General features: G+C 38.8%; 2 protein-coding genes across 2 annotated transcripts; both read left to right on the forward strand.

Moving 5' to 3' along the window:
* Nucleotides 1-293: 293 nt before the first annotated feature.
* Nucleotides 294-1,229, forward strand: LOC142430886 (olfactory receptor 7G3-like). The gene has a single exon (XM_075535928.1). The coding sequence runs from the start codon at nt 294-296 to the stop codon at nt 1,227-1,229; it is 936 nt and encodes a 311-aa protein (XP_075392043.1).
* Nucleotides 1,230-6,022: 4,793 nt separating this feature from the next.
* Nucleotides 6,023-10,045, forward strand: LOC142430894 (olfactory receptor 7G2-like; the record flags this gene model as incomplete). Its single annotated transcript, XM_075535940.1, has 2 exons — nt 6,023-6,045; nt 9,091-10,045. Coding segments are annotated over 2 exons (978 nt in total), but the record flags the coding sequence as incomplete, so codon positions are not given.
* Nucleotides 10,046-14,164: the final 4,119 nt, after the last annotated feature.

The raw sequence follows: 14,164 nt of genomic DNA on the forward strand, positions 1-14,164 counted from the left end.
CTTCTGGTTGATTTCAACTGATAGCAACCCAATAGGACAGAGTAGAAATGCTCCCATTGGGTCTCCAAAGAAAGGACCTCCTTGGGTCTCCAAAGCTACAAGTTTTTTTTCTGTGAGCAGGAAGCCACTTCTTCCAGCAGAGCAGCTGTTGAATTCAAATGGCTGAAATAGCAGTCAGAAGTCAGAGAGGTCTAATGTGTATAATATTTCACAATATTGATAAGACAAGTTATCCAAATAAAGGACTACATTACCTGTCTTATCTCCTCTATTATATTTTCAGAAACATCAGGATGAAATTAGAAAACAAAACAGGTACAGCAGACTTCCTCCTCCTGGGCCTCTCAGATGATCCAGAAATGCAGCCCCTCCTTTTCGGGCTGTTTCTGACTATCTACCTGGTTACTGTGATTGGAAATCTGTTTATAATCCTGGCTGTCACTTCAGACTCCCACCTCCATACCCCTATGTACTTCTTTCTCTCCAACTTGTCCTTCAATGACATCTGTTTCAGCACCACCACCGTCCCCAAGATGCTGGTGAACATTCATATACAGAGAAAGTCTATCAGCTACACAGGCTGCCTCACTCAGATCTGCTTTGGTTTGATTTTTGCTGGTTTGGAAAATTGCCTCCTAGCAGCAATGGCCTATGACCGCTATGTGGCCATTTGTCAGCCACTGAGGTACACGGTCATCATGAATCCCCGCCTCTGTGGCCTGCTGATTATACTGTCCTTGGTCATTAGCATCACGAATGCCTTGCTCCACAGTCTGATGGTGCTGCATCTGTCCTTCTGCACAGACCTGGAAATCCCTCACTTCTTCTGTGAACTTGGTCATGTCCTTAAGTTAGCCTGTTCTGATACCCTCATCAATAGCATCCTAGAATATTTTGTGACTAGTGTTTGGGGTGGCGTTACACTCCTTGGAATCATATTCTCTTACATTCAAATTGCCTCTGCCATTCTAAGAATCCCATCTGCTGGTGGAAAGTATAAAGCTTTTTCTACTTGTGGTTCTCACCTCTCTGTTGTATCCTTGTTCTATGGTACAGTTTTTGGAGTCTACCTGAGCTCTGCAGCTACTCTTTCTCCCAGGAAAAGTGCAATTGCCTCAGTGATGTACATTGTGGTCACGCCCATGCTGAACCCCTTCATCTATAGTCTGAGGAACAAGGACATAATGGGGGCTTTGAGGAAAATAATTTCAAAAATATATTTTCATTGATTGCAGATTTAATGAAGAATAAATTCTACATAAGACAGGTCTGGCTATTGTTGCTGGTTCTTGGGTGGTAACTTGTAAGCCTCAGAATTTCCTAAGTCCTTTGATTGCCTAGTTAATCTTAGTTGACCTGAGCCATACCTGATAGTTTATACTAACAAATGACTCACTGTTGACCCATAGGTAGAGAATGTTATAGAGATGCTCAAGATGGGTTTCATGACAGACTCTCTTCATGATTTGATGGTTAGAGCTACTTGATATCAGCCAGACTCCCAAAGAGGGTAAGAGGTGAAGACTGCATTCAACCCTATGCCTATTGACTCAATCAAGCATGTCTATATAATCTCATCTCATGCCTATCAAGTAGTTCCCAAGTCATATAAAGAATGTATGATACACAATAGAAATGCTCCATAGGGTTTTCTTGAATATGTTTTTTACAGAAACATATTTCCAGGCTTTTTATTTGCAGGATCCCTGGGAGGCTCTGAACCACCAACCTTTCACATAGCAATCAAAGATAAACTATTTGTACCATGCAAGGGTCTACATGTGTAATTAAAAACTCGAGACACTGCAGCTTGGGTGCCGCTTTCTCTGAATGGCTATGCTACGGGAATTGTCACATATGAACATACCAGGAGGTTAGCGTGTCTTGGATACACAGAACCTTCATGTTTGCAGCCATTACAGAACTCAATTTATTTATCTCTTCCTTTGCTTGGGTCTAATTTGTGACCTTGTTCTATAATAAAATTTCAATCATGAATATATTGTTTTCCTGAGTCTCGGTAGTTGTTCTGTGAATTAAGGAACCCGAGGGAACTGCAGGAACCACTGCATGAACGGTCATTTGATCAGAAATAAGAGTGGTCAGTGAACTTTCAGCTCGTGTCAGAAGTGAGGGAACCCTGGGTGTTCTGTTACTGTAAAAATAATGTTAGACTAATAATAGAAACCAATACCTTATTCAATATATTACTTGTAAATTTACCAACATTCCCAAATAAAAAGTGAAAAATGTTTCTAAGAAAAAAAAACAACCATTCACATATTTTCTACCCTTGTTTCCACCATTCTCTGTCAGTTTGTCGTCCTGTGGTGGCTTACATGTTGCTGGGATGCTGTCACAGGTATTTCAAAGACCAGAGGGCTCAGCCAATGCTAACAGATTTCACTGGAGATTGCAGTCTAAGAACAGACCATGAAAACGGAGCGGGTTAGCAATGTCAGCAGGATTCACCAATGAAAACCTTATGAAAAACAGTAGAACAATGTCAGATAAACTGAAAACATTATGAATAGCAACAGAACATTGTCAGATATAGCGTTGTGTGATGAGCCTTCAAACCGGAAACCATCACAACACGAGTAATGAAGATTTGCCTTCTCAAAGTAGAGCCCACCATCATGACGTGGATGGAGTAAAGCCTTTGGGACCTTCGTTTGCTGATAGGACACAACTCAAAATGGAAAGAAACAGCTATAAACATCTATTAATACCTGGACATTTGAATGTTCGAAGTATGAACCTAGGAAATTTAGAAGTAATCAAGAATAAAATGGAATTCACAAAGATCAATATTCACATTTAGTAAGGTGAAATTAATTAGTATTTGGCATTTGGAATCAGACAATTATAGTAAGCTGAAATTGATTGCTTTGGGGCATTTGGAATGAGACAATCATAGTAAGCTGAAAATGATTGGTAACTGGCATACGGAATCAGACAATTATATGGTTTCCTATGCCAGAAATGACAAATTGAAAAAATATGGCAAATAACTGGAGAGCCAATTAATATAACTAGTGCTCAAATGTATACGTGAATCACTAAAGCTACTAATAGATCAATTGAAGAATTCCAACTTTTTCAGTATGAAATTAATGAAACATACAATCATGATACATTGATAATTATTATTATTGACTGGAAAGAGAAAGTTGGAAACAAAGAGAAGGAACAGTAAATTGAAAGTATGGCCTTTAAATAGTAGTTTGAAAATATGATAGAAATGAATTTGAAGATCACATAACAGAACTTTGAAAAATCAACACCTTCTTCATTGCACATATAATTTACAATAACATAAGCAGTGAATATACACATGTAATTTCAACAGATGGAAGTTACAGGAATAAAACCAACTGTATCTGTGGGCAGAGAACATAGACAAGTTCAAAATCAGACCAGGGACTGACTATGGAACAAGCCATCAATTACACAGAGGTAAGAACAGGTTGAAGTTGAGGAAAATTTAAAGAAGTCCATGAGGGTCAAAATACAACCTTGTTGTGACAGAGCAATGATGAAAAATACAACTTTCCTCTAATTCCTAAATGCTTCTTCCCCACCCACTATCATGATCCAAATTCTACCTTGCAGGTCTGGCTAAACTAGAGGATGTACACTGGTGCAGATAGGAACCAGAAACAGGGAATTCAGGGTGGATGATCCCTTCAGGACCAGTGGTGAGATTGGCCATACTTGGAATATAGAGGGCGGGTGGATTGCAAAGGGGGAACTGATTACAAGGATCTATATGTGACCTCCTCCCTGGGGGATGGACAACAGAAAAATGGGTGAAGGGAGATGTCGGGCAGGGCAAGACATGACAAAATAATAATTTAATAAATTATCAAGGGTTCATGAGGGATGGGGAGTGAGGAGGGAGGGGAAAAATGAGGACCTGATGCCAGGGGCTTAAGTGGAGAGCACATGTTTTGAGAATGATGAGGGCAATGAATGTACAAGTGTACTTTACACAACTGATGTGTGTATGGATTGTGATAAGAGTTGTGTGAGCCCATTTTATCCTATTAGTATGCTTGTTCAATCTTATTGCTGAGCTGAGCAAATCATTAGAGAAGCTGGATTAAATGACGGATAGTATGGCATCAGAAAAGGAGGAAAATGTTAGGTCTTTCCGAGACAAATGACAGAGCGAGACCTTTAATTAATGGATTTATTGAGAGAAGTGAAGTTTGTAGGGAATAGAAAATCAAAGGAAATGAAGTGAAAAACATTTAAGATAGCCAGATAAAGAAAGGTTAGATATGGCCTACTCTCTAAAGCCAGAGAATTAGCTAACTTAAAACAGTATAAAAACCATGGCAACTGCGAATACACAAAGAAAGAAAAAAACAGGTTTAATAGAGACCCACTAACAAAGTACAATGGAGTCTGGCAAGGAAAAAGTTAAATGGCTCTGCTGCCACAGTCCCCTTCTGCCCCAGGAAGCAGCAGAGATGGGAACAGCAGAAAGAGTGGAAGCAGGAGAGAAAGCCTACATTTCAAGTAGTGAACAGGGGTCAGAAGCAAGAGAGAACAAAACAGGGGTCAGAAGCAAGAGAGAACAAAGGATGTTCGTGGATACTTAAGTCTTTGGACCATCTATAAATTTTCATAGACATGATGAATCCTGCACATCTTTCTGGTTGGGGTGGATAACTCCAATGGGAAGATGGGTGGAGTAAGCTTTGTAAACAGAAGAAATGTTTCCTGCTGTCCTCAGTAATGCTGCCACCAGACATTAGAGAAAACTTATTAGCCACCTGTGATATGCAGATGACAACCTTGCTAGCTGAAAGTAAAGACTTGAAACACTGGCTAATGAAGGTCAAGGATTTCGACCTTCATGGTAGATTATGACTTAATGTAAAGAAGACCAAAATCCTCACAAGTGGACATATAGGCAACACAATAATAAATGGAGAAAAGGTTGAAGTTTTCAAAGAGTTTGTCCTAATTGGATCCATAATTATTATTCATGGAAATAGTAGCGAAGAGATCAAAAGACACATTGCATTAGGTAAATCTGCTGTACAAGACCTCTTTAAAGTATAGAGGGGGAAAAAGGTGTTACTTTGAGGACTAAGGTACACCTGATCCAAGCCATGGTATTTTCCATTCCTCATATCCAGGTGAGAGTCAGGTGATCATTAAGGAAGACCATTTGAATTGTGATGCTGGTAGAATGCTTAAAGCACCTTGGCCTGCTAAGAGGACAAGTCAATTTGTCCAAGTATGGACAGAGTGATCTTTAGAGGCAAAGATGAGAACATTTTGTCTTGCCTCCTTCAGACATCTTGTCAGGAGACACCAGTTCCTAGAGAAGGACCTCATGCCTGGTAAAGTGGAGGGACAGTGAAAAACCATTGAGGCCCACCATTATGTGGATTGGCATAATGGGTACAAGGAGCTCAGGCACTGGAACGATTGTAAAGATGATGCAGGATCATGCAGTGTTTTGTTCCGTTGTGTGTAAGGTCATTTTGGGTTGTAGCCGACTCAATGGCACTCAACATGTGTAAATGCTTACAAAAACATATGGGCAATGGGAGTAAAACCATGAATATATATGTAACAAAGGGTGTTTCTACATGTGAATTTACCTTTTCCACAAATGGTCCATAAATTCATTATGAGGCAGACTAGCAAAAGAAACTCCATTTTTAGCTGCTGATTGACCTTCCTCCTTCTCCCTCCCATATTGGAAAGTCCCATTAGTGATTAATTTTAGAATGTACTCCCATGTACCCAGGTTCAGGACACTACAATCAGTTTGACAATTCTTCAATATTCATTTGTTTTAATATTGTTCCCTTTGATGTTGTAATCTTAATGGTGTAGTTAATCTTTTTATGGCAACCAGAATGTTACAGTCAATTTTGGTATCATTTCTTTTATGATAGGGAATGTACCTTGTAATGCATGCTTGCTCTTCTTTGACTTACCAGAATGTTATAATCAGTGCTGTACCCTTTAACGGTCCATAACCCTAAAAATAATAATGTTAAGTTTGTTTTATGCTCTGTCCAACCTTGCTTAAGTCTTAGACAAAGGATGACTGAGTGTTTTTGCCTTAAAAGATGGAGTGAAATGTCAACTTGGGGCTGCAATCAAAGAATCGCTTTTAGATTCTAGCTGTCTGGTTATAACTGAAAAAAACCTTCTAAATTCTCAAGACATTATAGTGGCTGTTATTTGTTTGAACCCATAACAATTGTTCATCAAGGACCGAAGGTTATGAAAAGTTATTGACCATGAACAAGTTCCTTTTAAGGGAATGAGTCACTGGGTTTGGGGGAATTAGGAGGACATCAAGTTCTATTAACATAATATATGTGTTACACCCGGTCAACTAGAAAAAGAAATTCATTGACACTTATATGTATAAGAGAGAGATTTATATCATAGAGCAGTTGTATATTGAGAAAATTTCCCAATCCCGTCTAGATCAAGTCCATAAGTCTGATGTTAGCTTGTATGTCCAATATCAGTCTATAACTTCCTCTTCAGACTCAAGCAGTCACATGCAATAATGACAAATGCAGAAACATCACAGTCAGTGGGTATGAAATCGTGTGGCTCCAGTGGTGGTGGAAGAATCTCCAGGGTTCTCCCAGGTCTAATTTGGCTCTGGCAGCTCCCTGAGGGACTCCCACAGGAAGATGAAGCAGAGAGAGAAATGCTCTCCCAGGGCTGAGCAAGTCACTGCCTGGCTTGTCCACAGGAAAACAAAGGCAGAGAGAAAGATGAAGTTCCCAGAATCCCCAGGAGAAGGCCATGCCCATATCGACACATCTTCAACTTGTGATTGAGTGACAGGCTAGACTCCACCCCTGCACTCCAGTTGGCAGGAGATTATGTACCTGCCACAATGTAGTTCCCTGATGCAATGTTCTATATCTTACATGGATGAGCAGTGGATGGAATCTTCCAGGTTTGTGAGCAGTCATCTATGGTGAGGCCATTTGTCTCTCTGCATCTAGAGAACAGTGTTAGAACATGACATATATATTGAAACAATCCAAAGGACTAATGGGAAATGCCAACACCAGTCCCCACAACACTGAAACCAGAAGAAATAGATGGTGTCTACCTACCACTGCAAACTTCTTCTAAGAATATAATGGGATAAAAATGTGGGAAACAATTTTAAATCACCTGGTTCACCAATGCAACAGGACATGTGGGACCCTTAGATTATGGACCTAAATCTTCCGCCAGGTAAAGGGCCTAACTCACCTCTGGAGTAGAGCAGACAACCATTTAGTAAATTGACATCATTTAGCCAAGGACAGAATTCAAAGAGTTAGGTGAAGGAACAATATAAACAAGAAAAACAAGAAGAAAGTAGAAGAAGTGATGCTACATTTAGGGAGCTGCAAAGGCTCAATTAAAATAAAATATTTATGGTACACAGGGCTTAAAAATAAAAATCTTCCCTGCACACTTTTGCCAAATTGGCAATGAAAGTTTTAGTCAAAAATGAAATATAATTGCAAGCCATTATCCCAATATAAATAAAAAAGCATTGAGTCTAAAGTGATTACATTAGAAAGTGCAGCTATAAAGTTCAAAAGAGTAAAAGAAAGATCTGTCCAAATTGACTAGAGTTAGAATTTGTCATGGCATAGATTAATATTTAATTTGTATCAAATACTGCTTCAGTTTCAGGGAAGTGTCAACAGATTTTAGAAGACACATCACAGAATTGGGATCCTTAATACAGCTCTATGAGGATTTATTAACATAATTTAAAATATTCAAATAGTGAATATATACATCTATACTTAATATTTACTTTGGGTTTCCTGAAAAAAAAATTCAAGGATACATTTGGTTGTACCTAAAAAGAAGAAGCCAGGATGCAACTGAGAAAGAATGATGGGTTCACTCTAAAGGAGCTGTGACATAGACGGTTGGAGAGCGGGAATTGGCATGCTGTTGGTCTCACAGGACTAGCGAAGCAACAAGGTTGCCTGTCCTGGGATGACAATGACAATAATTGTGCTAGTCTAATGAGGAGCTTTGATTATTGACCCTCCAGAGACACAAACTTCTAATAATTTTCCTGGAGCATCTCACTTAAAGACTTCTATCCAGTGAAAGATTTAGAATCCATGAGCATCTTCCCAAATATGCCTCCTCTTGCTCCTGGCTGTAGTACTTCTCATAGACCCTGTGTCTTTCCTGAGAACACACTGTCCTTTGCTACATTCAGAGCAGACACCAGACATCATTCCTCAGGGATGCAAACCAGGTAACCTAAAGTTCCCTAGTTAATGTTTGGAAAGAAGGACAGGTGTATTGCTGCAGGTAGATCCAAGAGAATGAGGTATGTGAAGACAGCACATGCAGGCAAAGACTGGAACCTAGATTCCCGTGAGCAGCTTATTTCTCTGCAATTTCCTTATCATGTAACTTGTATCTTTACAAGAATGTGAAAATCTTTCATTCTGCTAGTCTTTTGTGCAATCTCCAAAATAGCAAAGATGATCTTGCTAGTAAGACTCAACCTAAACCTCCCTAAACATGATGGCTGTTTTAAACTAAAGTTGGAAGTTTAGTTGCGTTCTGTAGTTGTCGTGGTAGAGGAAGGATTGACAGATCTATCTTATCTTCTTGGTTCTTAATCTATCTTTGTATTATTTTTATTAAATGAATCTGATCTCTACAGAAAGACATCCATCCTTTTCCTATTCAGTAAGTATTGACAATGCACTTTAAGCTTCGAGCCTATTTCCTTTATAAAAGGAATCAAATAATATGCAAATTAAATGTGCTCCTTTTGTCAGTGCTTACATGTTGGGCTGTTAACCACAAAATCAGAAGTTTGAAACCACGACAGCTCTGTGGAAGTAAGATGAGGCTTTTACTCCTATGAAGATTGATATTGTGGGACACCCACAGGGGGAAATTCTAGCCAGTCATATAAGTCAGTATAAGTATGAATCAGCTTGGCGACAATGAATCATTGTTTTGTTTTGGAAGTGAATGTCTGCCTCCAGTGGTTCTGTGGCTGGTAAGTTTCAAGGACCACAATTTCATTGTCTTTCCACCTGATGTTTTCAGCAGATTTATCAACTATGTAGAGCCTGGAAACCAAACAGGTGTTTCAAAATTCCTTCTGCTGGGACTGACAGAGGAGCCAGAGCTGCAGCCTCTCCTCTTTAGGCTGTTCTTGATCATGTACCTGGTGACTGTCCTTGGAAACCTGCTCATTGTCTTGGCTGTCACCTCGGACTCTCACCTGCAAACCCCTATGTACTTCTTTCTCTCCAATCTGTCCTTAAATGATATCTGTTTAAGCACATCTACCATCCCAAAGATGTTGATGAACATCCAGACACACAAGGAGAGCATTACTTACACCGCTTGCCTTTGCCAGATTTTCTTTGTTCTGGCTTTTGGGTTTTTTGAAAATTTCCTTCTAGGAGTAATGGCCTATGACCGCTATGTGGCCATTTGTTCCCCACTGAGGTACACAGTCATCATGAATCCCTGCTTCTGTGGCCTGCTGATACTACTTTCTTGGGTCTTAAGTGTGATGGTTGCCCTGCTCCACACTCTGATGGTTTTACATCTGTCCTTCTGCACAGACCTGGAAATCCCTCAGTTCTTCTGTGAGCTCGCTCAGGTCCTCAACATCGCCTGTTCCAGTACCCTCATTAATAACATCCTGATATATTTTTCAGCTTGCGTGTTTTTTGGTGTTCCACTGTGTGGAATCATATTCTCTTACACTAAGATTGTCTCCTCTGTTTTGAACATTCCTTCAGCTGATGGAAAGTACAAAGCTTTCTCCACTTGTGGGTCCCACCTCTCAGTAGTTTCTTTATTCTATGGGACAAGTGTTGGCGTGTACATCAGTTCTGTCTTTACGCAGTCTTCCGTAAGGACAGCAGTAGCCTCAGTGATGTACATTGTTGTCCCTCAAATGATGAATCCTTTTATCTACAGCCTGAGGAACAGAGACATAAAGGTGAGCTTGAGAAAACTTTGTGGTAGGATACTTTTCTTGGAGTGACTGTGTTATCTTTAGCAACTCACTAATTAGTGAGACTTTCCACTGGTCAGCTGTCGCTATGTATCAGCATTTGTGTCAACCACTCAGTTTGCTTATTGATAAGTTGGCATAGTTATATTTTCTCAATAATTTTAGGTGATTGCGAAATATTTGAGTATTATTCTATTTGAAATGGTCATTTTGAAGAATCTTTGGGGCTAATTCTTAAAAGAGTCTTAGACATAAATATGCTGAAATAAAGACAAGGGCCACCTTTTATTGTAAGACCACAGAAATAGATAATATGTCAGAACAGAAGTGTAGTTTGAAAAAGGTCACTTCATCCTAGGACTAGCTTAACCAATGGTCTCCATATGGTTATGTCATATGAAGATATATTTCCACACATGATACCCCCAGAGATCCAACTTACTCTCCTTCCTTGACCTATTAAGCATTTCAACAGAAATCAGAAGACATGTTTCCAGTTGTTGGTTATGTAGTTGCTCCCCAAATTCTATTTCCGCATCTCACTATTTAGCAGCTGTGAATATTGATGATATGTGATATGACTAACTAATTAAAGGACTTTTACCTAGGAGATTATTGGATGGGAGGTTTATGTTTGTTGATTTTAGTCAAGTGTCCCTCTGTACAACAAACAAAACATCCTCTAGCTTCACAAATGTTTTTACTTTCAAGACGACCAGTCCATCTGTCAAGGCTCTTCCTCTTTTTCAATGGCCTTCTGCCAATCATGATGTCCTTTTCTAGGGATTTTCTCTCCTGATAACATGTCCAAAGTAAGTGAGGTGATGCCTCACCTTCTAGTTGTAGGGAGCATATTTGGTACACTTTATCCCATACATATCTGCTTGTTCTGTTGCCAATTCGTGGTACTTCCAATATTCTTCATCAGCATTACAATCCAACTGCACAACTACTTAAGTCTTCCTTATTCAATATCCTACTCTCACATGTATATGAAATAATTGAAAATACCATGGCTTGAGTCAGGCCCACCTTTGCCCTCCAAGTATTATCTTGGCTATCCAACACTTTAAAGAGTACATGTGCGGCACATTTACCCAGTGCAATGTGTCTTTTGATCTCTTGACTACTGCTTCCATGAGCATTGATTGTGCAGCCAAGCCAAATGACATCCTTGAGAATTTAATCTATTCTCCATCTATCAGGATGATTCCTATTGGATCTCCCAGTTGTGAGAATTTTTGTTTGTGTTTTGTGACACTATAATTTCCTGGTTTTAATCAATAATATGAAACAAGAAAAATGAATTATTTAATGGAAAACTGATTTTCTCTACGAACCTTCATAGATTTACAATTAAAATATTTTTGGGAAAAGGGGAGGGGCGTAGCGTTGAAGAAGGATGTATGTTTAGTTCCATTTCTGGAGGAGAGGCACCTAATGTATCTTCCAGTACTTGCTTCCCTGTCTGATATCCAGACTTGTTAATATGGCAGAAACTCTGAATGAAGATTGAAAAACAAAAACAATTCCATGGAATGAACTATGATTCATAACAAATCTGTATGGGATTGTTGCTGTAGTAAATCCTTATGGAAGAGATAGCTTCATCCTTCTCCCTTGATTGGGCTACTGGCACTGAATTGCAGACCTTGCTGTTAGCAGTCCAGTGCCCCCTGACAATGCTAACAGGGGAACATCTACCAAATGATCATTTTCAATGTTCTTTTTTTTTCTTCAGATTTTGATGTAATCATGTCTTTTACTAGAAAAACATGGGAAAGCATATTTAGTCCCTGGAATATGAAAGGTCATAACACAATTTTAATCCATAAAGTATTATAGATGCATGTATATGTAAAATGTGTCTGTTAATCTTTAAGAATCTCAATATAACAATAATATTTAGATATGGATTCATCACCGGGTTAGGAAAGAAAACATCAGCATGGCCAAAGCATCTATCTAATCAATCTCTAAATTGTGTCACACTCTTTATCTCCAGTGACAATTTAAAAATTTTGCTTTCATCATTTCTTTAATGTTCTTTAATTTGTTGAACTCTTTGAAACTTCCAGGATTTAAGATCATTTGTTCTCCAATTGCTGGCATTTTTGTAGAATGTTACTGCATTTTTTTAATCACTCACATTTATACCTCAGTGTAATTTATTAAATAAATCAGGTTTCTAACTTGTTAAAGGTTTAATCGATTTATTTTTTTCTTCTTAATTGGTAAGATACATGTAACAAATTATCCTTTTCAATATGTCAATTAACCAGTGTTATGTACATGCTCCGTGTTGCATACCCATCACCACTAACTGAACCCAGACCTTTCTAATCACTGATAAAGAAAATCCCATGACTGTTTACCAGTCACTGATGAATCTGTTCTCTCCACAGTCCTGGCAACTACTTACCTTCTATCGGCTTTAATAAAATATTACGATATGTGCACCTTTGTGTCTAGTTTCTTTTACTAAACATCTTCTCAAAGCCCATTTGTTTTATAGGATCTATCAGTTCTTACTTCATTGATTTTTCTAGTGGAACAATATTTCATTGTATGGTTACACCCCATTTTGTTTACTTATTCATCTGCTACTCAGAATGTGCCTTACAAGCAAAGATGGTGAAACTTTGTCTCACAACCTTTGGATATGTTATCAGGAGAGACCAGTCACTGGAAAAGGACAGCATGCTTGGGAAAGTAGAGATGTAGCAAACAAAAGGAATATCCTCATTGAGAAAGATGGACACAATGACTGCAACAATGGCTCAACTAGAGGACCGTGCCGGGCTTGGAGGTGACCTTGCCACCCTGTCAGTGGGAATCATAATGACTTTACAGGACAAGGTAGAACTTCCCGCTAAAAGTTTCTGAAATGGTAACTCCTTATGGGAGTAGCAAACTTTATCTGTCTCCGCCATTATTTACATATAATATCACAACAGCTTTCTGTGTAATGTTGAGGTAACCTTTGTCAGCTGGTTTTCTACTTTTATGGAAAAAGACAGTTTTGATGTTTTTATACTTGTCTCCAGATAGAAATAATCACCAGTTTTATACTAGAGAAGTGCATTACTAGATAAAAATAATCATTATTGCTTTGGTAATTACAAAAGCTTTTCAAAATAGATAAACAATTTATATAGCTACTGACTGTGGACATCTACAGCGATGTGATATGGAATTAAGCAAAGTTAATCTAATTGTCTTTTTCTGTCTTTGCTGTATTTTATTTTTGAAATTCCATTGGTGACTTTTCAGGAGTGAGGGTTTGTCTTGTTTTGATAGGTATCAAGTCCATTCCAAAATGTGGTGACATAAGTGTACAAAAGAACACAACACTTGGACCTTTGCCATCCTCACACACACAGCTATGGTTGAGCCAACTGTTGTAGCCACTGTGTCAATCTAGCTGATTGGATGCCTGCATTTTTGGATGACCTTCTCATTTGTTATTATTGTTAGATGTCATTGAGACTATTCTGGCCCTCAGCAACCCGGTACATGACAGAGTGAAACAATGCCTGTTCCCGCATCGTCTTCACAATTTTTCCTATGCTTGAAATCATTATTGCAGCCACTGTGTCAAGCCATCTGAAGGGCCTTCATTTTTGGTGCTACTTTACCAAGATGAAAGAGCCAGTTGTGTCCCTCAAATCAATTTAAAAATCAGTCAAGAACCATACATACAATTTTTACAAATAAGGAAAATAAATGAACATTATAAAATAAACTATGAAAATTTGTTTTCATTTTCAATTTTACTTCTGAACCACATTCATGTACCAAAAGGGCTGTATATGGTTCCTGGACCACAGTTTGCCAACACCTGGGCTAGGGGGTTCTACCGCTCTCCACTCAACCAAGATACCCCGTCTGTTTTTTAGGATTTTGAGTTTTGGTTCACATTTTTCTCCTATTATATCCAGGGTCTTGTGTTGTGACCCCTCTCAGACCAATCAGTCGTGGTAGCTGAGCACCATGGCGGTTTTCTGGCCATAGGATCATGGAGACATATTTTCACATGGTCCATTAATCCAGTGGAATACTTGTTACGCTGTGTCTTTAATTTCTTCACATTTCTTTACTCCTACTAGCAAGTGATCAGTAGTTGCACCTTAGAGTGTTCCTCATGGA

Source organism: Tenrec ecaudatus, chromosome 1 (genome assembly GCF_050624435.1).
Source record: "Tenrec ecaudatus isolate mTenEca1 chromosome 1, mTenEca1.hap1, whole genome shotgun sequence".
In the NCBI taxonomy this organism is placed as follows: domain Eukaryota; kingdom Metazoa; phylum Chordata; class Mammalia; order Afrosoricida; family Tenrecidae; genus Tenrec; species Tenrec ecaudatus.